Here is a 23,852-nt window from a genome sequence, read left to right as displayed (position 1 = left end):
TCGAAAATTCCTTCCAGGAATTGTCGGAAATTCCTTCCAGGAATTGTCGGAAATTCCTTCCAGGAATTGTCGGAAATTCCTTCCAGGAATTGTCGGGAATTCCTTCCAGGAATTGTCGGGAATTCCTTCCAGGAATTGTCGGAAATTCCTTCCAGGAATTGTCGGAAATTCCTTCCAGGAATTGCCGGAAATTCCTTCCAGGAATTGCCGGAAATTCCTTCCAGGAATTGCCGGAAATTCCTTCCAGGAATTGCCGGAAATTCCTTCCAGGAATTGCCGGAAATTCCTTCCAGGAATTGCCGGAAATTCCTTCCAGGAATTGCCGGAAATTCCTTCCAGGAATTGCCGGAAATTCCTTCCAGGAATTGTCGGAATTTCCTTCCAGGAATTGTCGGAAATTCCTTCCAAGAATTGTCGGGAATTTCTTCCAGGAATTGACGGAAATTCCTTCCAGGAATTGGCGGAAATTCCTTCCAGGAGTTCTTTGGAATTCCTCCCAGGAATGCTTTGGAATTCCTCCCAGGAATTCTCCGGAATTCCTCCCAGGAATTCTCCGGAATTCCTCCCAGGAATTCTCCGGAATTCCTCCCAGGAATTCTCCGGAATTCCTCCCAGGAATTCTCCGGAATTCCTCCCAGGAATTCTCCGGAATTCCTCCCAGGAATTCCTAAGTTCTGAAGTAATAATTAGATTTTCTCTTCTTCTCAAAATGTACTACTTCACGGACCATAAATCGATGATGATCAAAGAACCGCCAGTTTGGCATCACTGCCTGTCATAGTCGTCGCCTACTATTCCTGTCCTCTTGGTATTGATGCTACACACGTTGCCTATCTCACGCGTACCATCTCACCCGGGGAACAGCGGGAGCGGACGCGAGAGAATCAACGCCCGCCCTGTCCTGACCCCGTGGACCGTCGATCGTCGGATCGGCGGAGTCCGGTGCGCCGGGTGGTGGTTTGGTTGGATACGGAGGTCGGGTTGGGAGGATTTCAATATTTTTCCCTCTATGTGGGACTTTCGAAAATTTTCACTCCCAATTTATAAATAGTTGCGTTTCGGCATTCTCGGTTGCACGCCGCGAGCGAGCGAGCGCGCGCGGTCTCGACCCGGTCCTCTCCGGTAGTGGTGTGTAGTGCCTGGCCTACTACGATTCGTGCGATATTTTTGTGTGCATTGTGATGATCGCGGTCACTCCGGGGATATCTAGATCTTCGATTCGATCGTTGTAGGGAAATAGGGCGATCGCCGCGCCGATCGCCATAACAACAAACCGTCGCCGCCGGAATCGCGTACCAGAATCCGCCCGTGTAAATCTTCTAGTCATCGAATCTGTGAGCTGTTGTTCGCGTAACCTAGCGCTGTGATATAGAATTTTAAGTGCTGTACAGTGTGATCAACCAATCAACGACGGGACGGGACGGGAGCTTAGCGCCCTTCAAACCTTCGATACCGTCTGCTGTGCACTAGTGTATTTTTATGTGTTTGTAGTGCGGGCGGTGCACCATCTGGTGGCGAAAGAGTGCAACCTTCGTGGCAGATGCAATTGACCGTCGATCAAGTACTATACTGTACGCCTACTGTGTGATTGATAGCCGCGTATTGTGAAACCTGGACTCTGTCGTCTACGTAGACCTACGCCAAGAGTTGCGAAGCCGGAATCCATTTTTCTTCGGCGGATGAACTCGGAGGGGTCACCTCTTTCTCCGCGAACGATGAGAAGACAGTCATCTCGCCTTTTTCCTTCGATCCTCCTTCCTGACTTTGTGAGTCGCTTCTGTATCGTTAACTCTGTGTATTTCCCAAGAAGAGTCGCAGCATCAGCAGCCCGCAGCTTGTCTCTTGTTGTAGCGGTTTAGCGCGAATTGCGAATTAAAAATAAAACCTACGTGCGCGAGGCGTGAGTGACATAACGAATTTTCCCCCTGAGTCGATCTTCTCGGCGGCCCACTACGAGAGACGACAGCGAAAGAGGTGCGATGTCGTCGGTCCTCGTCCCACGAAGCGAATCCTCGAAACGATCTAGAACATTTCCACCTACCTACTTCCGAAATGTCGCTGCTGTTGGGTGATGCATCTTCGCATCTACTACAGTGCGTCCTCGGTAATCTGGCAGTTGTGAAGATCACAACAAAGTGACGACGCGTCTCGAAACAAGTTCCGCTCGTCACTCGAAAAACTGCAGACTAGTGAGGTCCCACTGTACTTCTGCAGTCTTGAACATCTGTCGCCAATCGGGAAGCGTTTGTTGTTGTTTCCCTTGCTCCGCAAGGGCGCGCAGCGCTCGCACTCTGTCCTAATCCTGAACCACCGCCGCCACAATCACCAATTGACATTGACCTTGGCGCGATAGCGCGTTGCCCGAAAATACATCTCGATGCACCCGCCCGAAAACTCACCACGGGTCGGAAGGGGTATCGCCGCGCTTCGTGCGTAACACTTGAGAAAATTTCAAGTATGCAACACGATCAGCATCGCCGAGTTCGCCAACTTCCTCTCTTCCTCCTTTGTGTAGTCGTTGGCTTAGCTGCCGCTGCGATGACAGCTCCGCGCTAAATCTAAATCTGGATCGATTTTGTTTTCTTCGGTTTCGTCAGACTTCCCCGTTCTTCGATTGAGGTCGATTCGATACCACCAACACAGTTGACATTGACATTGACAGATTGACAGAATTTAGCGTGGTGGTACTTACCCGCCAGGCGCCTCCCGCGTTGCGGCTGTGCGCCAATATATTTGCAATCTCTTGGGACAGGTGCACAAACTTGTCCCTTTGCACTCCGCCATCCGATCCAACTCCATTAGAGCTGCGTTCACACACAGCACAGTGGGAAAAATCGACCCAAAAAACGGATCTTTTAACGCCGCTGGTTTCGGTACGTGAAGTTGACCATTTCTGACGTAAAAAAATACGAGAAATCGATTGGTGCTAATTTCATTCACCGCACGTCACGGGAAGTGGTCCATTTTGCCCCATTTTGCCCTTTTTTCATGCAAAAAGAGAATTAAAATGTACTTCCAAACAACCAACACGACTGTAGATCATTGAAAATAGCTGCAGGTGTAATTAGAAGTAAATAGGAATCATAAAAATACATGAAAGAACCTTTTAAATGCTTATTGTGCCCCATATGCCCCAACAACTGTCGGATATTCACAATTTTTCCTAATTATGAATGGATTTTTAATGTTACTGAATTAAAGTTGATTTGTTTGGCATAAACAAATAGCGGTAGATCGTTCATCAGCAGAATCATCTTCGGGAGTTGTCCAATTTGCCCCATTTTGCCCTATTTTCATGAAAAAACGAGATTTATAATGTTTTTATGTAAAACAAATACTGCTATGGAACGTTGAAATTAGTTTTAGGTGCAATTGGAAGCTAACAGTTATCATGCGCATATATGAAAGATACTTTCCCTATTTTGCCCTACATGCCCCTAAAACTGCTGGATAATAACATATTTTGTATGATTATGTAATGGTGCTGGATGCAAAACATGAATCCCTGGATCATTTTTGATATATACAAATGCGGTTTATCGATTAATACTACAATCATACTCGGAATGGTATATATAGCTGTCCATTTTACCCCAATTTGTCTTGATTTTGTCATGTAGTGGATAAATCAATTTGCCCTGATTTTTTGTCAAGTAATGAATAAATTAATTTCCCTTATTTGCATTGGTACTGAAACCAATCTTATCAAAAAGACATATATATGACTTTTTCTATAATTTCAGCTTTTGATGGGGAACTAAGGGCATAATAATCATTTTATAAAATATGTCAAATATGCGCTAAACTGATTAAATAGGGCGTCTCAAAGCACCAAATTATATATATTTAAGCTGTCCCATTTAACCAGTTATGTGCGTATTTGCCGCAAATTAAGATTAGGGTTAATGCTTATTATACCCTGTATTCCCCACCAAAGTCATATGTTTTAACTGCCCTTTGGTTTCAGTAACAAAAGTCCATCAGTTCGGACATAAGCAAATGGGGGAAATCAATTCATTCATGAGGCGACAACAAATCAGGGCAAATTGGGGTAAAATGGACAGCTATTTGTACCTTCCCGTGAATGATTCTAAACCTTATCGATAAACCGTATTTGTATACATATAAATGATCAAGGATTTCATGGATTGCAACCAGTGACATTAAAAAATAATAGAAAAAAATGTTATCATTCAGCAGTTTTAGGGGCATGTAGGGCAAAATAGGGAAAATATCTTTCACTTGTGCGCATTATAGCTGTTAGCTTCATATTTCAACTAAAACTAATTTCAACGTTCCATTACAGTATTTGTTTCCTATAAATGCATGTTAAATCTCATTTTTCTATGATAATAGGGCAAAATGGGGCAAAATGGACAACTACTGAAGATGATTCTGGTGATAACAGATCTAGCGCTTTTTGTTTATGCAAAAAAAAAAGAAATTCAAATCAGTAACATTAAAAATCCATTCATAATCATGTAAAATTCAAAATTTCCAGGAGTTGTTGGGGCATATGGGGCAATTTAAGCATTTAAAAGGATCTTTCATATATGTTTATGATTTCTATCAACCTCTAATTACACCTGCAGCTATTTTCAATGATCTACAGTCGTGTTGATTGTTTGAAAGTACATTTTAATCCTCTTTTTGTATGAAAAAAGGGCAAAATGGGGCAAAATGGGCCACTTCCCGTGCCGTGCGGTGAATGAACTTAGCAGCAATCGATTTCTCGTACTTTTTTACGTCAGAAATGGTCAACTTCACGTACCGAAACCTGCGGCGTTAAAAGATCCGTTTTTTGGGTCGATTTTTCCCACTATGCACAGCTGAACATTCGTCCGTGTGAAGTCCATCTGTGTCCGTCGCCGGGTCAAACCGATACCGAAGTGTTAAATTTAGCTTACGGTCGCGCGGAGTCAAACACGCGTTCGCAGCGATTTACCTACCTACCTAGAGAGCTAGTGTTGTTGACGCACTCAGCGGGCCACAACAGTGTTTTAGCTCTCTTGAAGAAGAGCAAAAAACAAACCCAAAAAATACAAACTTGCAAATTAATCTTTCGGCTGTCGTCCATAAGTGGCGAACAAACAACAACAACAGAACGACTGATCCACTGCAAAGAACTGGGTTGCTTTGATGTTTGACTCCGGGTTCGAAAGTATTTGGGATGATTGCGCCAGGGCAGCCAACCCTTTCAACTTGACCGATCCATGAATGTACTTACTTGTATGTTTACAGCTGTCTAACCGAAGGGTTTCGCAATCAACCGATTTGATGCGTCTTTTGAAAAGTATAAAAATGGCTTGTTTTTGCCTCTGTCAATATGACAATTGACAGTTCATCGAACGCAAATTCAAGCATAACTTTTCAATCCGACGTAACTCGAGAATGTAAACAAATCCGGGTTAACTGCTGCATGCATGATTCATAAAGCAAATTGAAGAATCCACATCACTGTTTGATGATTTATTGCTTAATTTGTTTAACTAGGCATTTTATTCGAAACGACGTATCTAACTATTTTGATGTTTACAACTTTACTGATGGATACACCGTTTTGATATATGAGAATACCAAACGACGAATCTCGCCAAAATCAAAAGTAACAGATACACCAAACTGGCACCATACAAAAGCGACGTATCTGGCATGACGTATCTCTAACCAACCCGGTGTATGTGTATTTTTATCAAAATTCATTGTGAAAATGATATGGAATGAGTAGGTTTTGTTTCTTACCTAGTGCGTGCTATATCCCTGGTGATGTTAAGCACGAAAAAACTTATGAAAAGTCTTTTTATAAAAAAACTATTTTAGTGAAATGGTCGTCAACATTGACCATGAATTTACTCAGATCAGTGAAAAAGTTAGATACGTCGATTTGAAAAATTATGCTTGAATTGACGAATTTGACGCGTGCTATTGCGATTACCTGCCAAATTGGGATGAAGGCGAGCGCATAGCAGCACGACAAAAAACGCATTCGCGAACAAAATATGGACTAGGGTTGCATAGCACCACGAATTCGTCTACATATTTGGTGTACTGGTGCACTGAACAGGTGCGACGAACTTTGGTGGAATAGAGCAAACCGGAATCGATTCGTTTTCGACAGGTTGCGCGCTTCCAGCGCGCGTGGTGCGGTGAGGTTAGGTTGATTTGCGTGGTCTCTTTTGCTCGCTGTTTCCCCTTTTCTTGCCACCGGAAGACGGATGGATGCTGAAGACTACTTGGATTGGAATTGTTTTTTCTTCTACTTTTTGCGAGCTTCAATGCCTGTTATGCTTTGTTTCTTCATTGCTGATATTCAGTGTTTATTGAACCGATGCGATGTGTGATGCTTGGAAGTCATTTATCAATGATAGGTTAAGATGAGAGGTCACATTTTGACATGGGTGCGCTATTTATGGTTTTCCAGACACGTTGCAGATTAGTTTGAAAGGTCAAAGCGAATAAATTATGATCAGGCAAAAGCCATATCTTTTGAAGGGGATACATTAAACTGACCCCGTTGTTGCATGAGCATCATCTTAAGAAACATACTATAAGTGATTTTTCCTAGAACTACTTCTTCTTCTTCTTCTTTATGGCTCGACGTCCCCACTGGGACTTGGCCTGCCTCGCTTCAACTTAGTGTTCCTTGAACACTTCCACAGTTATTAATTGAAGGGTGTTTTTTGCCTGCCATTGCATGAATTTGTATATTGTGAGGGAAGTACAATGATACACTATGCCCAGGGAGTCGAGAAATTTTTCCCGACCGGAACGGGAATCGAACCCGCCGTCTACGGATTGGCGATCCATATCCTTAACCACTAAGCTAACTGGACAAAGTATCATACTTAGTTTATTGGTATGAATGCTCAAGCATTAAGCCGAGCAAACAGAAATACTATTTCAAGGGTATTACTCGAAAAAGTTCTTCGATAACATATCATGCAATTGTCATGGAACTCAACGTTGTATTCAAGTTATCAAGATTTGTGTAAATTATTTACAATGTATTCATCCAGATTGAAGTCTATTTGCAAGCAACAATCTAGCCTATAATTAGACTTGAGGAGGCTTTGGGAATCATCACGAAACTTAAATGATTCTATTTTGGCTTTATGATGGTTCTAAGCAGCTCCCTGAATCGATGTGTACGACTTTTGATATGTTCCAACCCCCATTAATTCATCCAGGTTGGAGTGTACAGGCAAGCAACATTCTGAGGTCAAATCAGCTTTGGGAGGGTTTTTAGAATCGCCATAATTTTCTTTTTGTTTTGTTTTCTTTTCTTTTGGTTTTATGATAGTTCTAAGAAGCTCCTCGGATCAATTCGACGTAATAATATCACCTCATTCGAATATGTCTGCCACAATAGACCAACATGAAGTTTTCAAGAGCAAACATTTTTAAAATTCCTTGACCTGTGCGTCTAATCTTTTTTTTATTATTTTTGCTAGTGAAACATGGCAAAATTTGCACTGCGGTTTACTGCTAAATTCAACGGAAGATGATCTGGGATCGATGTGGATTACCTAAGGTGCGGCGAAAGGAAACTAGTTGGCTCTTTCAATAGAGGTAATAAACTATAGAGGAAGAATGTCGCTGGCGTCGCTGCCGAAACATCTCTTGCTGGCGGAGATAGGCCGGGCTATAAGTGTCAAAGCGAAAAAGTATGCAGTTTGACAGATAGATACCCGACATGTTTGCGAGCGAGAACAAAGGGAACAGCAGCGACATTCGTCCTCTATAGTTTATTAACTCTATTGCTCTTTCATTCATACGGCGTTCTTATGGGAGTGACGTCATGTTCCATATTTGTAAACATGATGCACTCCCATAAGAACGCCGTAGGAATGGATGAGACGACTAGTTTCCTATCGCCGCACCTATGGGTAAATAAAACCACATCGATCAGGGATAGCACTTTATAGGCGGCATTAAAAATTGTGATCACTCGGAAGTTCTCTCACTCCAACTTGTTACCTTTCTTGTATTTCATTTTTCATTTGTTTAGTTCAACATCAATTTAATGATAACACTGAATCAACAATTTGCCGTTATTATACTCGATTTGCAGCTGCAGCTCTCCAACATCAGTCACGCCCAACGCTCGCCAGATCACGCTCTACCTGGTCCGCCCATCGTGCTCTCTGCGCTCCACGCCTTCTTGTACCAACCGGATGGTTAGCAAACACTAACTTTGCAGGTTTGTTGTCCGGCATTCTTGCAAAATGCCCTGCCCACCGTATCCGTCCAGCTTTAGCCACTTTCAGGATGTTGGGTTCACCGTAGAGTGCAGCGAGCTCGTGGTTCATCCTTCTGCGCCTCGCACCGTTCTCCTGCACGCCGCCGAAGATCATCCTTAGCACGCGTCGCTCGAAAACTCCGAGTGCTTGTAGGTCCTCCTCGAGCATCGTCCATGTCTCATGTCCGTAGAGAACAACCGGTCTTATTAGCGTCTTGTACATGGTACATTTGGTGCAGTTTGACCGCAGTTTCTTCTGGAACCCGTAGTAGGCACGACTACGACTGATGATGCGCCTTCGTATTCCACGGCTCACGTTATTGTCAGCCGTTTGCGCTGACATTGCTGCCAAGGCTTGTCATGTCTCGCTCAGCTGCACCTACCAGCATGTACTTTGTCTTAGCCGCATTCACCACCAGTCCGACCTTTGCTGCTTCACGTTTCAGGCGGGTGTATAGCTCTGATACCGTTCCAAATGTTCTGGCAATAATGTCCATGTCGTCCGCAAAGCACACAAATTGACCGGATTTTGTGAAAATCGTTCCCCGGCTGTTGAGACCGGCTCGTCGCATCACACCTTCCAGAGCTATGTTGAAGAGTAGGCATGAGAGTCCATCACCTTGTCGCAGTCCCCGCGAGTTCACCCGAAACCCTTACGCAGTTTTGCACACCGTCTATCGTTGCTTTGATCAGTTTAGTCAGCTTCCCAGGAAAGCCGTTTTCGTCCATGATTCTCCATAGCTTTGCGCGGTCGATACTGTCGTATGCCGCGTTGAGGTCGATGAACAGGTGATTCGTTTGGACCTGGTATTCACGGCATTTCTGGAGGATTTGCCGTACGGTGAAGATCTGGTCCGTTGTCGACCGGCCGTCGATGAAGCCGGCTTGAAAACTTCCCACGAACTTATTCGTTTTAGGTGACAGACGACGGAAGATGATCTGGGATACCACTTTGTAGGCAGCATTCAAAATAGTGATCGCCTTGAAGTTCTCACATTCCAAATGGTCGCCCCATTCACAAGGCAGTTTATCCCTTCCTTCCACTCCTCCGGTAGCTGATCGGTTTCCCAGATCCTGACTATCAGCCGATGCAGACAGGTGGCCAACTTTTCTGGGCCCATCTTGATGAGTTCAGCTACGATACCATCCTTACCAGCTGCTTTGTTGGTTTTGAGCTGGTGAACGGCATCCTTAACTTCCCTCAGCGTGTGAGTTGGTTCATTTTCGTCCTCCACTGCACTGGCGTCGTCGTTTCCTCCGTTGCCGTGGTCTCCTGTGCCTACGTTCTCCACGCCATTCAGGTGCTGATCGAAGTGCTGCTTCCATCTTTCGATCACCTCACGTCCGTCCGTCAAGAGGCCTCCGTCTTTATCCCTGCATATTTCGGCTCGCGGCACGAAGCCGTTGCGGGATGCGTTGAGCTTCTGATAGAACTTCCGTGTTTCTTGGGAACGGCACAGCAGTTCCATTTCCTCGCACTCCGCTTCTTCCAGGCGGCGCTTTTTCTCCCGAAAGAGGCGGGTCTGCTGTTTCAGCTTATGTTTGTAACGTTCCACGTTCTGTCGGGTCCCTTGCTGCAGCATTTCCGCCCTCCCTGCGTTCTCCTCCTGCACTCTTCGTCGAACCACTCGTTCCGTCCACGTGCCCGATGGTGCTCTCGGCTGCGTCGTTGATGGTTGCTTTCACTGTACTCCAGCAGTCCTCTAGAAGGGCCACATCGAGCACACCCTCGTCCGGCAACGCTGCCTCGAGATTCTGCGCGTTCGTCTGCTGGTGGGCGCTGAACTTTCCAATCGTCGGTCTGAATTCCTCCTCCTGGCCTACCTGAGCGTTTAAATCTCCTATGATGATCTTGAAGTCGTGGCTTGGACAGCGATCGTACTCGCGTTCGAGCTGCGCGTACAATGCGTCCTTGTCATCATCAGTGCTTCCGGAGTGTGGGCTGTGCACGTTTATTATGCTGAAGTTGAAGAATCGGCCCTTGATCCTCAACCTGCACATTCTTTCGTCGATCGGCCACCAACCGGACCCATCACGGTGAAAGCTGTTCCCAGCTCGCGTGTGTTGCCGCAGCTCTGGTAGATGGTATGATTACCTCTAAACGTTCGCACCATGGATCCTGCTGTCTTCCAACAATATAGACATTTGCAATAATGGTGATAAACCTACTTTCTCAAATGTAATCAGACAAGAGGTCTTGAATCTAACACTGTCCAATGCTGCAATCTTTGACAAGATCACAAACCGGCACGTGTCAGATGAGATTTCTCTATCTGATCATAAACACATAATCTTCAATTGGAGTGGTGGAGATTATTCTAGAACCGCATTTAGAAATCCCAGGAAGACAAACTGGGATCAATATGTAGAATTGTTGAATACGCATTCATTTACAATGGGAGAAACTATTGATTCAACCCAAAAGTTAGAATCATTTTCTCAAAGCGTAAATGAAAGTATCATCAATTCCTTCAACAGAAGTTGTCCCACCATACAATCGTCTTCTACTAGAGACGTGCCATGGTGGAACTTTAAACTGGATCGCCTTAGAAAATTTTCTCGTAAAATGTTCAATAGAGCGAAACAAACGGGAGATTGGACTCAGTACAGGAAAGCCCTGACTGAGTACAACAACGAAATACGAAAATCTAAAAGAAAATCTTGGATGCTGACATGTGAAAACATAAACAGCACTCCTGTAGTTGCAAGACTACAGAAAACGCTTGCAAAAGATCATTCAAATGAATTGGGAAACCTGAAGCGCGACGATGGAGCTTTTACTAAAACTCCTCGTGAAACTTTGGATTTAATGATGGAAACCCATTTTCCAGGTTCGGTTCTAAGTGTGGATTCCAATGATGCTATATCTCTGGAAGGTGAAGGATGTCCTAGTATAAACTCATCGGAGTCAACTAGTACAATAAACACCGCCTCAGATTTAGCTGATGAAATCTTCACGAAGGCCAGAGTGGAAAATGCAATTAGATCTTTTCAGCCTTTTAAAACTGCAGGAGTTGATGGAATATTTCCACCACTGATTCAAAATGGAGAAGCGGTGTTGGTTCCATCACTAATTGAGATGTTCAAGGCTAGTTTAAGATTGAATTACGTTCCATCAAAATGGAGACTTGTAAAAGTTATCTTTATACCAAAAAAAGGGAAGCGAGACAAGACGCATCCCAAAGCATACAGGCCAATTAGTCTTTCTTCAGTTTTGTTGAAGACTATGGAAAAGGTTTTGGAGGATTTTATCAATTCTTCTTACATAAAAGAGCATCCCCTATCAGACTTCCAGTTTGCTACGGCGCTTCATTCGCTAGTAACAAAGGTGGAAAAAACGTTTTCAGCAAAAGAAATAGCTCTATGCGCCTTTTTAGACATAGAAGCAGCATTTGATAATGCCTCCTATTCATCTATGAAGCTTCGACCAATGTATCATACATTGGATTTGTACTGTGCTTGCAAAAAGAGAAATCTCCTCTGAGCTGGGAAGTTCTTCTATAACAGTAAGGGCAACGAAAGGTTGCCCTCAAGGAGGAGTCCTCTCACCACTAATGTGGTCCTTAGTTGTAGACGATCTTCTAAGAAGCTTGAAGGAAAAAGGTTTCGAAGTTGTGGGCTTTGCAGACGATATAGTCATAATAGTGAGAGGAAAGTATGACGAAACTGTTTCGGAGAGAATGCAAAGGGCCCTAAACTATACACATTCATGTTGTATTAAGGAGGGCCTTAGCATCAACCCGTCAAAAGTCGTAATTGTTCCTTTCACTAGGAGAAGGAAGATCAACCTAAAAGCTTTTCGGCTTGGAGGAATGCAAATTCATCCTAGTGATCGAGTCAAATACTTAGGTTTGATACTGGATGCTAAACTGAACTGGAATGCTCAAATTGAGTCCGTGATCGGTAAGGCAACAAGTGCGTTCTGGTTATGCTCCAAAACTATTGGCAGGAAGTGTGGCTTGAAACCAAAAATGATAATGTGGATTTATACTGCCATAATCCGCCCAAAAGTGACGTATGCTTCGTTTGTCTGGGGGCCAAAAACAAAAGAGGCTACCACGCAATCAAAGCTTGCGAAAATTCAACATCTTGCGTCCATTGCTGTTACAGGAGCGATGCGAAGCACACCATCAAAAGCTTTAGATGCGATTCTCAATCTGCTACCTTTGCACGAGTACGTGCAATTAGAAGCAGAAAAGGAATTGCTGAGACTTGAACGAGTTGAAAAGTTTATGCCAGGTGATCTTGTAGGTCACCTGAGCATTTCACAATACTTCCAAAATAGGCCAGTAATGAAAATGATTAAAGACTGGATGAAACCAATGGAGAACCATGATGTTCCTTACAAGTTGCACGAAACAACTCGTGCAGATTGGGAAGTCGGAGGTCCCACTGTTCTTCAAGGGTCAATCAAATTCTGTACAGATGGCTCAAAAGTTGGAATAAAAACGGAAGCAGGAATCTACGGCCCTGGAATACAAATTTAAGTGGCGATGGGACACTATCCTACGGTGTTTCAAGCAGAGATTCTTGCTATTATGAAATGCGCAAATATCTGCCTTGAGAGAAAATACAGATTTGTATTTTCTCAGATAGTCAAGTTGCACTAAAAGCATTGTGCGCTTACAAATGTACTTCGAAGCTTGCCTGGGAATGCATTCTTTCACTGCGCAGGCTGTGCCAAGGGAATTCAATAAACTTATACTGGGTTCCAGGTCACTGTGGCATTGAAGGGAATGAAATGGCAGACGAGCTTGCTAAAAGTGGTTCCAATTTACAGTTTGCTGGCCCAGAACCATTCTGCGGTATATCAAACTGTACAATAAAAATGGACCTGAAATGCTGGGCTGAGCAGAGGGTGATATGGGGCTGTCCATTTATTACGTAAGGGATTTTTAACGATTTTTTGACACCCCCACTCCCCTTTGTAAGATTTTTTGTATGAGAACCAAAATATTTTTGTATGGCACGTAAGATTTCTCAAACCCCCCCTCCCCCCATAAACCCTTACGTAATTAATGGATAGCCCCTATCCAATTGGATGGATGTCAAACATTGCAATCAGTCAAAACGATTTATAACACCAAATGCTTATAAAACCAAAAAGCTCTTAGACCTCAACAAGAGAGCTCTATGTACATACACTGGCCTAGTAACTGGACACTGCCCGAGCAGGTATCACTTGAAAAATATTGGCCATATTCAGAGTGATATCTGTCGTTTCTGTAATACGGAACGTGACACCTCGGAACATCTGCTTTGCAGTTGTGGTGCTTTATACACGCGCAGGCAAAGATTTCTAAATAGTGGTTGCTTGCGACCCAGTGAGATCTGGTCTGCAGAACCTGGGAAGGTCTTGGAGTTTATCAATTCCATTGCACCTGACTGCGAGACGACGCGTCGTGGCAGTAGCTGATTACTTGACACATGGTAATTAGCTGGCTAGATGCGAATATCAAAACGGCACATGCCACAAAATTTCAGCCTATTGGACGCAGTGGCTTAATTTCCCCAACAGGGGAAGAAAAAAAATTCTTTAAGATTGTAATCATTAGCATGCATACGATTTTATTACGGGAGGAACATCATCTTGCCAGAAATTCGTCAAGGATCTTTAAGTAACACTATAGATTACAGGCGGTCCTTACAACCACCATAAAACTAAAATGAAAACATTTAGGTCTTACGGCGGTTCTCAAAACTAGTTGGCCTTAAAATTGCTTTGTTAGGTCCTGAAATTCTGATCAATTTCGAGTAGAGTTTCTACGATATTCTTGGTAGTTTCTTAGCGAGATTTTGACAGATTCTTGTTTAAGTCTTTGGAAACAATCGAACTCTGAAACAATTGGAAATCCTCAATCATTGTTCATTCTTTGTGCCCAGTTCTTTTGCAATGTCTGCATGTTTGCCACCTCGACTATAAACCGAAACCGAATTAAGACTTGTCACTCCAGTGTGCTAGTCGAGCAGTGTCACCTGAATCCGCTCGTAGATTAAGGTTAATTTGCGTATTATTACTAGTTATTTGCATACTATACTATCTGTTTTTCTCCATTTAATTGCCAGTAACATTCAAGTCTAATCGATTCGAGGTGCCTTTTGAACTAGCATTACAGTAATGTAGGTTTTATGACGACCACTGAATCAAATTTCAACCATCGCGCATTTGTTCCGACAGTCCACCCAATGCGACATAGGTTTGTCCCAACTTGAGCCGAATAGGATCAAAATCGTATACCGCAGATTTTGAGATGTAAAAGCCTTGCATTGTTGCGATTGTCGAGAGGTAACTTCGAGTCAATAAGCACTGCAACGCTGTTGAAGATCTACCGTCAAACAGTTTCGATTTTGGGTTAATAATAATCGATTATTCATGAGTTGAAAAGCACGCAACAAATTTAGCTTCTGTTTTGTCACCAACAAATCTGTTACCAGTTGGGATAAAGAGTAATCGCCGAGTGCGTCTTTTATCCGACAATTTTCTTCTCTGATGATAGATCTCAGAACCTCCCTAACACCAATTAGGTTTCAAATTGTTGCTGGGATGTGTCCTCGCAAGTTTGTCACTTACGTAGCCAAATGAAAGACATTTTGGCCGTAATACTCACAACGAACTGCCTACGTTCAAAATTACCTATATACGCATTTGGCCAAATCAACAACTGTGTTGCAATAAATCGAAGAATCTGCCGAAGATGTCACTACGAATTCATTGTAGATCTTGCTCGAATATGGACAGGACAGCTACGTGGTTCCATTGTCATTCATTGGTATGTTAATAAGAGACGAACCAGCCTAGGGCTGAAAATCTCTACAATAAAGAAATAATAATAATATAAGCATACGATCGATCTTCTCAACATCTCGTTTTAGCGATCATCTTCTTAAGTCTTTCTTAAATTTGTCTGATCTGATATCGAGAATAAGACTTTTAACGCAGAGAATGTTCCATGGTGTTCGAAGATTTCGGTACTCGCCAAGTAAGAATCTGTCGAATGACTTCAGTCGTTAGCATATTCCAAGTATTGTTTTATGCAATGATAGATATTTAAAACATTTGCATTCCTTCAGAAAATAGAAACAACAGTAACCCAATCATAAACCGACCTTCCAATTCAAAAAACCAAACCCATTTAGGCAGCGTCCATTTATTACGTAACGCTAAAATCGAACTTTTTTGACCCCCCCTCCCCCCTCCGTAACGCTTTTTGTATGAAACCCCGAAAATGTTTGTATGGGCTTTAACGCTTGGCCATACTCCCCCCCTCCCCCTAGAGCGTTACGTAATTTGTGGACGGCGCCTTATCACATTCCTTCGGTTTTTTCCTCTCGCACTTTATCCATTTCCGTTGGGTTCAATTTCGCTTCCGACAGCCGCCGAAAGTAATAAACCGCAAAAACAATCTTCATTACATCTCTTGAGCCCAGCAGCGCCAAAACATTGCTATACCTCACTGCTCCAACAATGTATTCACAATGAGTGTAGGGAATTCTCACTCAACCACCCGCGCCGCAGCACGCACAGTTCATCGTTCTTGCTGCCGCCGCCGTCAGAACGAAAGAATACATACAGATCACACTCATCGATCTGATTGTACTTTTTCTTCAGTAGGGGTTTTCAGCTCATGGTCCGCGGTGCATTTGGTGCCCCCCGGGGGGCTTACCCAAGTAACAGAACTAGCTGAATAGTGGTTTCTTAAGCTAAAGTTAGCTTAAGAGTGGTTTGTTCCACTCTTATACAGCAAAAATGTTTGTTGGGTATCCAGTGCACTGCGACTCCTAGAAAAAGAAGCATCATTACCACGAATATTTGACATTAAATCTAAAGTTTTAAATTGCGTAATTTAAGTAATGAATTGAGAAATGCATTAGAAGGTTTGACTTAGAATCATGAGCGTGAGCATTTTTTCCAGCATGATCCATTATTTTGAGAAAAAAAAAGCAAACAAAAACCAAGTTTACTTGATTTCATTGAAATTCGTCATTTATTTCGACATTGTAACAAACAAAATCATAGTTTGATTCAACTGCCGCCATTGGTTGAATCAAACTTTAGTTGAAGTAGAAAATTACAATTAATTTCAACAAATACAGGTTTGATGTTACTATTGCATTGTTCAATTTTTACATTAGAAACAACCATAATTGGTTGGATTTAAAACAACCAAACCATGGTTGTTGGTGAAAACAACACTATTTCTCAAGTTCTTAAAACAACAAAACGTGTTCGTTGTTTCAAACTGGGCCAATTTTTCTCCGTGAATCAAGTCAGGTCTATCGATGCTCCGCGCTGTTATTTATTTCCAAAAAGTGCACCGCGAGGCAAAGGCTCTGAAAGCCTCTGTTTTACACTACATTTGCGATCTCACTTCTTTGTTCCCTTCGTTTCTCACGGCGCCACCTCCACCCAACTCCGCGCTCAGTCCGCCTCCATTCTATAAGTAGTTCGATTTGTTTGGATTTGGCTTCGCGCCTTGGTCCCCGGCTTCTGGTCTACGTAGACTCGACGACGGGTGCGACGACTGACGACGGCGACCACGGCTAAGGGAGCAGCTCCGAGAGTGAGAAAATGTTTCTACATTTAAATTTAATCGCGGAAAATTTTCCACCGCCATGCCCTGCCTATCGCCTCCCCGTAGTCTAATGGTCGTCATCGTGTTCGTCTCTGTATGCCATCGTCATCCCGAAAAAAAAGGAAAGAGTCATATGTTTACTCCCGTTCCACCAGTTAGTGTGATACACGCAACTCTCCGCGATCCGTCCAATCCGGTAATCTAGAATAGAAGTGCAAGTGTAACGGCAAAACACGCAGTGCAGCGAACTCCAAGCGTGTGATCGCACGCACGGACTCAGCTGTTTTACCCAGCCGCCTACTGTGATAAAGAGCGATCAGCAGTGTAACAGCGCGAAAAGCGATCAATCAGGATCGGTGCAACGCGCGCGCGAGATCGCCGACGACCCCCTGCGCATAATCTGTATTTTATGAAGTGCGGCGGGGTGGACAACCACAACAACAACCACAACGGTACGCGAAGAAGACGATCACAACAATGGCCGATCTCTCTGCAACTGCAACGACTACGGCTGGCACGAGTCGACGCAGATATGTGCGCAGCAATACGGCCAGCGTAACGCAGCTGCTATCGGACAGTTGCAACAGTATCCTGCAGCGGTTCCGTCGCAATCCCAGCGAGAAGCTCGACAAACGACCATCGCAGTATCGGTAGGATGATCCCGGTGTTCGGCGTTAGGGATTTTTAGAGCCGGAGGTTATGGGCCTGGATTGAGTGGAACGGTTACGCGGGCAGTGAGGTTCGTTAACTCAGCGGGACAATTCCGGGAGACAGCAGCGGGATCGCGCGCGAAGTGCAAAGAAAAGTTGGATAACCTCGACGAAGGTGTAGTGTGCGGTGCGTGTGTGCAAATGCGCGACAAAGTGAGAAGAATCTAATTTTGGCAACTGCGAAGCGACTGAACTTTATTCGCCACGGTGACACAGTTTCGAGACACAATCGATCAAGAAGTGACGTAGCAGCCAGAAGAAGATGCGAGGTGTCGATCATGGTGCGCGCGCGATATCGGTAGTTGATCCAAGCAAGCGCGGTGCCTTTTCCCTAGATAATTGATTGTGCTGATGAGGTGAAAAGTTTCCGCTGTTTGAAACATTTCAAATGAGGATCGTCCGTGGTGGTAGAACGGTTTGTTTACAAACCGAGCACTGACTGCTCCGTACGGAGATGCATTCTGCGCTATTCTTAGCTTGATCTTTCTGTTTTCATGCGCGGCGCAGAAGGCCAAATCGGACGCAAACAATTGCGATCCACTGCCGCCTCATATAGTGGTGGCTCGCATTTGTTTACGAATGTATGTTTGCTCTTCCTGTCTGGCAGACGCAGAGAAAGATCACTATCGAAAGTACGAGGGTCGATTGACCTGCAATGAACCTCACCGCTGACCTCGTTCCGTTTCCACTCAATCGGGCTCTTGCAAGCGCCACTTGCACTACATGCCTCCACTTCCCACTTCTTGACTTCAGCTTCAACGAGCTCAGCACGTCCGCGTCCAGCAGTGCAATCTTCGCCCGTGATCGCCAGAGTTCATCGACCGCGACGTCCGACTATGGCAGCCTCGGGTCCTCTAGTGATTCGGTCCACCGGCCGTCGTACTCCAGCTTCAACAGTACTATGAGCTCGTACTACAAGCCCCTGTTCCGCACCTTCGGTAAACGATTCGATTCGTCACCCAAAGTAAGCTCCGACCCCATTATTGTCGATCACCTTTCATAAACTGATCTTCGTTTAACTCCACAACCCCTCCTCACTAGCGTGATACCACAGAGGACAAGGACAAAACTCCTACCGTAGCTTCCACGCGCACTCCAGTCCCTGCCAGTCGCAGCAAACCGACACCGTCCTCCACCGGAGAAACTGCCAGTTCCACGATCACCCGGCTCGAGTCCAAGTACTGCGACATCCTCGATCGCGTTCACCGCCGGAAAGAGAAAGACGACAAGGAAAAGACACTGGAACCCGAGCGAACCCCCACCAACTTCGGTTCGTCCCGGGGATTCAACGCCTTGTCCAAGAGTGCCACCACGGCAAACGTCGGCTGTAGAACCACCGACTCCTTCACATCGTCCTCCTCCGCCCTCAAGGAACGCACCCCTTACCGACTGGCAACCCAGCGAAGCCGCAACAAGTTCCTCGAATCCCTCGAAATGGATTACTACAAAAAGCGAGCGGAGCTCAACCTGGCCCACTCGAAACCGTCTACCTCCTCGGCCGTCGATAGTCTCCTCTACGAGCGCAACGGCCGAGAGCTCAGCAATTCGTCCAAGTACGTCCTCAAACCCCGCAGCAAAGACAGTGGCTACTACGAAAGCAAACCGCTCTCGCTGGCGCCCAGCTCAACAGCCCTCGGCAAAGAAAACATCTACAAATCCAAATACGACCCGGACGAACTGCTATCCGAGCTCAACAGCAGTTCGATACTCAGCGGAGCTACCAGCAACACCCGGCGTCAGATCCGACCTTACAAGCGGAGCGACACCACCGGGATCAACTTCCTGCAGCATTCGGCAGCTGCAGCCGCCCTTCCCACCGACTCCGATCGGAAAAGGGAAAACCGCCGCAGCGGCCACTTCCCGCACGTGCAGCGTTCGACGACCCAGGGCTTCTTCGACGCCGACCAGATCTCCAGCGACAGCGATAGCGACGACACCGATGACGAAGCCACACCGCCCACCAACGATCCGCTCCAGATCGAACGGAACCACAAGCGCAAACAGATCGAGAGTATCCTCCAAAAATACGCCCCGATCGAGGAAAAGAAACACAAGGATCGCACGAAGCTGGCGGCGACCACTACCGTGAACCCCATGGCTAGCGAATTGTCGCCTAACACGGCTCTACATCGGATCAAGTCGCCCAGCACCCATCAGCGGTTGAACAGCTCCCGGTTCGAAGCGCCGAGCACCAGTGGTACTTCCGGTCGGTACCACCACTACGGAAGCATCGTGGCCAGCGGAGGGACGCCCGGGGGTCTCCAGAAGTCCTTCACCGTGTCCAACGTATCCTCCCATCTCAACGGAAACGGTTTGTACAACGGCAACGCGGGTACGTCCTCGATTATGGCCATCCACCATCATACGGGTTACGGCAAGCAGCAGCACCTGCTGCAACAGCAGCAACAGCTGCAGCATCAACTGCTGATGCGCAGCTCCCGGTCGTCCCGAATTCCCAAAGCACTGACCACATTTGTAAGGTTCTGCCCCGTTGCTGCGAGCGCGGAGAGTGTTGCATTTGACGTGTTCCGTTTCGTGTGTCGTGCTTGGCCTAAATAGTTGCGCTCCTGTGTGAACTCCTAACATAACTAATGCTTCCAATCGGGCTTCCAATTGAGCGATCGTTGACTCTCGGCGTCGCTGACGCTACTTTCAATTATGCAAATTGAGAGATGTAGGTAATATGTGGAAAGGGAGTTGTCACCAACGGTCAGGGTGAACATTGTTGTACGCCATTCCGGTTCGTTGGTGGACGTGCGTTTATTGATTCTGCCTCTATTATCGAGTCGGTGCTAATTGAGCTAAGTGGTTGGGGAAAAGCGATGATGATTGTTCAGATTGGGACGGTAGCAATGAACCACTCAGGTCTAAGTGAAACATATGCAATGTGTGCGTACAGCTCCGCACGGCTATGCGTGTTAATGAGCCCCAAAATTAATTGGAAATTGTCATTGCCCGTCGAACAAAAATGAGCATTTGAGAGAACTAAAAATAAATTCGTACAGCAATTCTAGATAGATTTCCTAATTATCTAGATTCTATACTCTTCCCAGAGATTCTCAAGAAACTGTTCCCAGAGATTTTTCAGAATTTCTTCCGGAAATTCTCCAGAATCTCTTTCGGACATTCCCCGGGATCTCTTTCGGACATTCCCCAGAATCTCTGGCGAGAATTCCCAAGAATCTCTGGCGGAGATTCTCAAGAATCTCTAGCGGAGATACCCAAGAATCTCTAGCGGAGATTCCCAAGAATCTCTGGCGGAGATTCCCAAGAATGTATGGCGGAGATTCCCAAAAGAATCTTTGGCGGAGATTCCCAAGAATGTATGGCGGAGATTCCCAAGAATCACTGGCGGAGATTCCCAAGAATCACTGGCGGAGATTCCCAAGAATCTCTGGCGAAGATTCCCCAAAAACTCTGGCGGAGATTACCAAGAAACTCTGGCGGAGATTACCAAGAACTTCTGGCGAAGATTCCCAAGAATCTCTGGCGGAGTTTCCCAAGAATCTCTGGCGGAGACTCCCCGGAATCTCCGGCGGAGATTCCCCGGAATCTCTGGCGGAGATTCCCCGGAATCTCTGGTGGAGATTCCCATGAATCTGGCGGAGATTTCCAAGAATCTCTGGCGAAGATTCCCATAAATCTCTGGCGGAGATTCCCAAGAATCTCTGGCGGAGATTCCCAAGAATCTCTGGCGAAGATTCCCAAGAGAATCTCTGGCGGAGATTCCCCAGAATCTCTGTCGAAGATTGCCTCGAATCTCTGGCGGAGATTCCCAAGAATCTCTGGCGAAGATTCTCAAGAGAATCTCTGGCGGAGATTCCCCAGAATCTCTGTCGAAGATTGCCTCGAATCTCTGGCGGAGATTCCCAAGAATCTCTGGCGGAGATTCCCAATAATCTCTGGCGGAGATTCCCAAGAATCTCTGGCGGAGATTTCCAAGAGAATCTCTGGCGGAGATTCCCCAGAATCTCTGGCGGAGATTCCCCAAAATCTCTGGTGGAGATTCCCCAGAATCTCTGGCGGAGATTCCCCAGAATCTCTGGCTGCGATTCCTATGAATCTCTGGGAGAGATTCCCATGAATCTCTAGCGGAGATTCCCCAAAAACTCTGGAAGAGATTACCAAGAATCTCTGGCGGAGATTACCAAGAATCTCTGGCGGAGATTACCAAGAATCTCTGGCGCAGATTCCCAAGAATCTCTGGCGGAGATTCTCAAGAAGCTCTGGTGGAGATTCCCCAGAATCTGTCGAAAATTCCCTCGAATCTCTGGCAGAGATCCCAAGAATCTGGCTGAGATTCCCATGAATTCCTAAGAATCTCTGGCGGAGGTTCCTGAGAATGTCTGGCGGAGATTTCCAAGAATCTCTGGAGGAGTTACCCAAGAATCTCTTCCAGAGATTTCCCAAAACCTTTTCCGGAGATTCCGCAGAATTTCTTCCGGAGATTCCGCATAATCTTTTCCAGAGATTCCGCAGAATCTCTTCAGAAGAATCTCCGGAATCTCTCCCGAGAGTTCCCCTGAATCACTCCCGAGAATATCTCGGAATCTCTCCCGAGAATTCCCCGGAATCTCTCCCGAGAATTCCCCGGAATCTCTCCCGAGAATTCCCCGGAATCTCTCCCGAGAATTCCCCGGAATCTCTCCCGAGAATTCCCCGGAATCTCTCCCAAGAATTCCCCGGAATCTCTCCCGAGAATTCCCCGGAATCTCTCCCGAGAATTCCCCGGAATCTCTCCCGAGAATTCCCCGGAATCTCTCCCGAGAATTCCCGAGGATTCCCCGGAATCTCTCCCGAGGATTCGGCGGAATCTCTCCCGAGGATTTCGCGGAATCTCTCCCGAGGATTCCCCCTGTGGCCTAGAGAATCTCCCAGAGATTCGATGGATTCTCTTTCAGAGATTCGATTGAATCTCTTCCAGAGAAACGTAGGAATCTCCTTCAGAGATTCGACGTGATTTTTTTTTCCGCAGATTCGAGAGAATCTCTTCCAGAGATTCGAGAAAATCTTTTCAACAATTTCGATGATATCTTTTCCAGATATTCTGGGGAATGTCTTCCAGAGATTCTGGGGAATGTCTTCCAGAGATTCGGGGGAATGTCTTCCAGAGATTCCGGGAAATCTCTTCCAGGGATTTGGGGGAATCTCTTTCAGAGATTTGGGTGGAATCTGTTCCAGAGATTTGGGGGAAATCTCTTCCAGAGATTTGGGGGAATCTCTTCCAGGGATTCGGGGGAATCTTTTCCAGAGATTCGGGGGAATTTCTTCCAGAGATTCGAGGGAATCTCTCACAGAGATTCGAGGGAATCTCTCACAGAGATTCGAGGGAATCTCTCACAGAGATTCGAGGGAATCTCTTACAGAGATTCGAGGGAATCTCTCTCAGAGATTCGAGGGAATCTCTCACAGAGATTCGAGAGAATCTCTCACAGAGATTCGAGAGAATATCTCACAAAGATTCGAGGGAATCTCTCACAGAGATTCGAGGGAACCTCTCTCAGAGATTCGAGGGAATCTCTCACAGAGAGTCGAAGGAATCTCTCATAGAGATTCGAGGGAATCTCTCTCAGAGATTCGAGAGAATCTCTCACAGAGATTCGAGGGAATCTCTCACAGAGATTCGAGAGAATCTCTCACAGAGATTCGAGAGAATCTCTCACAGAGATTCGAGAGAATCTCTCACAGAGATTCGAGAGAATATCTCACAGAGATTCTAAGGAATCTCTCACAGAGATTCGAGGGAATCTCTCACAGAGATTCGAGGGAATCTCTCACAGAGATTCGAGGGAATCTCTCACAGAGATTCGAGGGAATCTCTCACAGAGATTCGAGGGAATCTCTCACAGAGATTCGAGGGAATCTCTCACAGAGATTCGAGGGAATCTCTCACAGAGATTCGAGGGAATCTCTCACAGAGATTCGAGGGAATCTCTCACAGAGATTCGAGGGAATCTCTCACAGAGATTCGAGGGAATCTCTCACAGAGATTCGAGGGAATCTCTCACAGAGATTCGAGGGAATCTCTCACAGAGATTCGAGGGAATCTCTCACAGAGATTCGAGGGAATCTCTCACAGAGATTCGAGGGAATCTCTCACAGAGATTCGAGGGAATCTCTCACAGAGATTCGAGGGAATCTCTCTCAGAGATTCGAGGGAATCTCTCTCAGAGATTCGAGGGAATCTCTCACAGAGATTCGAGGGAATCTCTCACAGAGATTCGAGGGAATCTCTCACAGAGATTCGAGGGAATCTCTCACAGAGATTCGAGAGAATATCTCACAAAGATTCGAGGGAACCTCTCTCAGAGATTCGAGGGAATCTCTCTC

The 23,852-nt window shown here is 45.6% G+C and overlaps 1 protein-coding gene across 4 annotated transcripts; it reads left to right on the top strand.

Annotated features, from left to right (window-relative positions):
- Window positions 1–488: 488 nt before the first annotated feature.
- Window positions 489–19,997, top strand: LOC134284988 (dual specificity tyrosine-phosphorylation-regulated kinase mbk-1-like; the record flags this gene model as incomplete). Of its 4 annotated transcripts, none has more annotated exon segments than XM_062844762.1 (4): window positions 489–1,561; window positions 16,968–17,462; window positions 18,276–18,486; window positions 18,564–19,997. In XM_062844762.1, coding segments are annotated over 3 exon segments (1,818 nt in total), but the record flags the coding sequence as incomplete, so codon positions are not given.
- Between the last annotated feature and the right edge of the window lie 3,855 nt (window positions 19,998–23,852).

Source organism: Aedes albopictus, chromosome 1 (genome assembly GCF_035046485.1).
Source record: "Aedes albopictus strain Foshan chromosome 1, AalbF5, whole genome shotgun sequence".
NCBI lineage: Eukaryota > Metazoa > Arthropoda > Insecta > Diptera > Culicidae > Aedes > Aedes albopictus.
The sequence above is the reverse complement of the archived record's forward strand: the minus strand, read 5'-3'. Positions and strand labels throughout refer to the sequence as shown.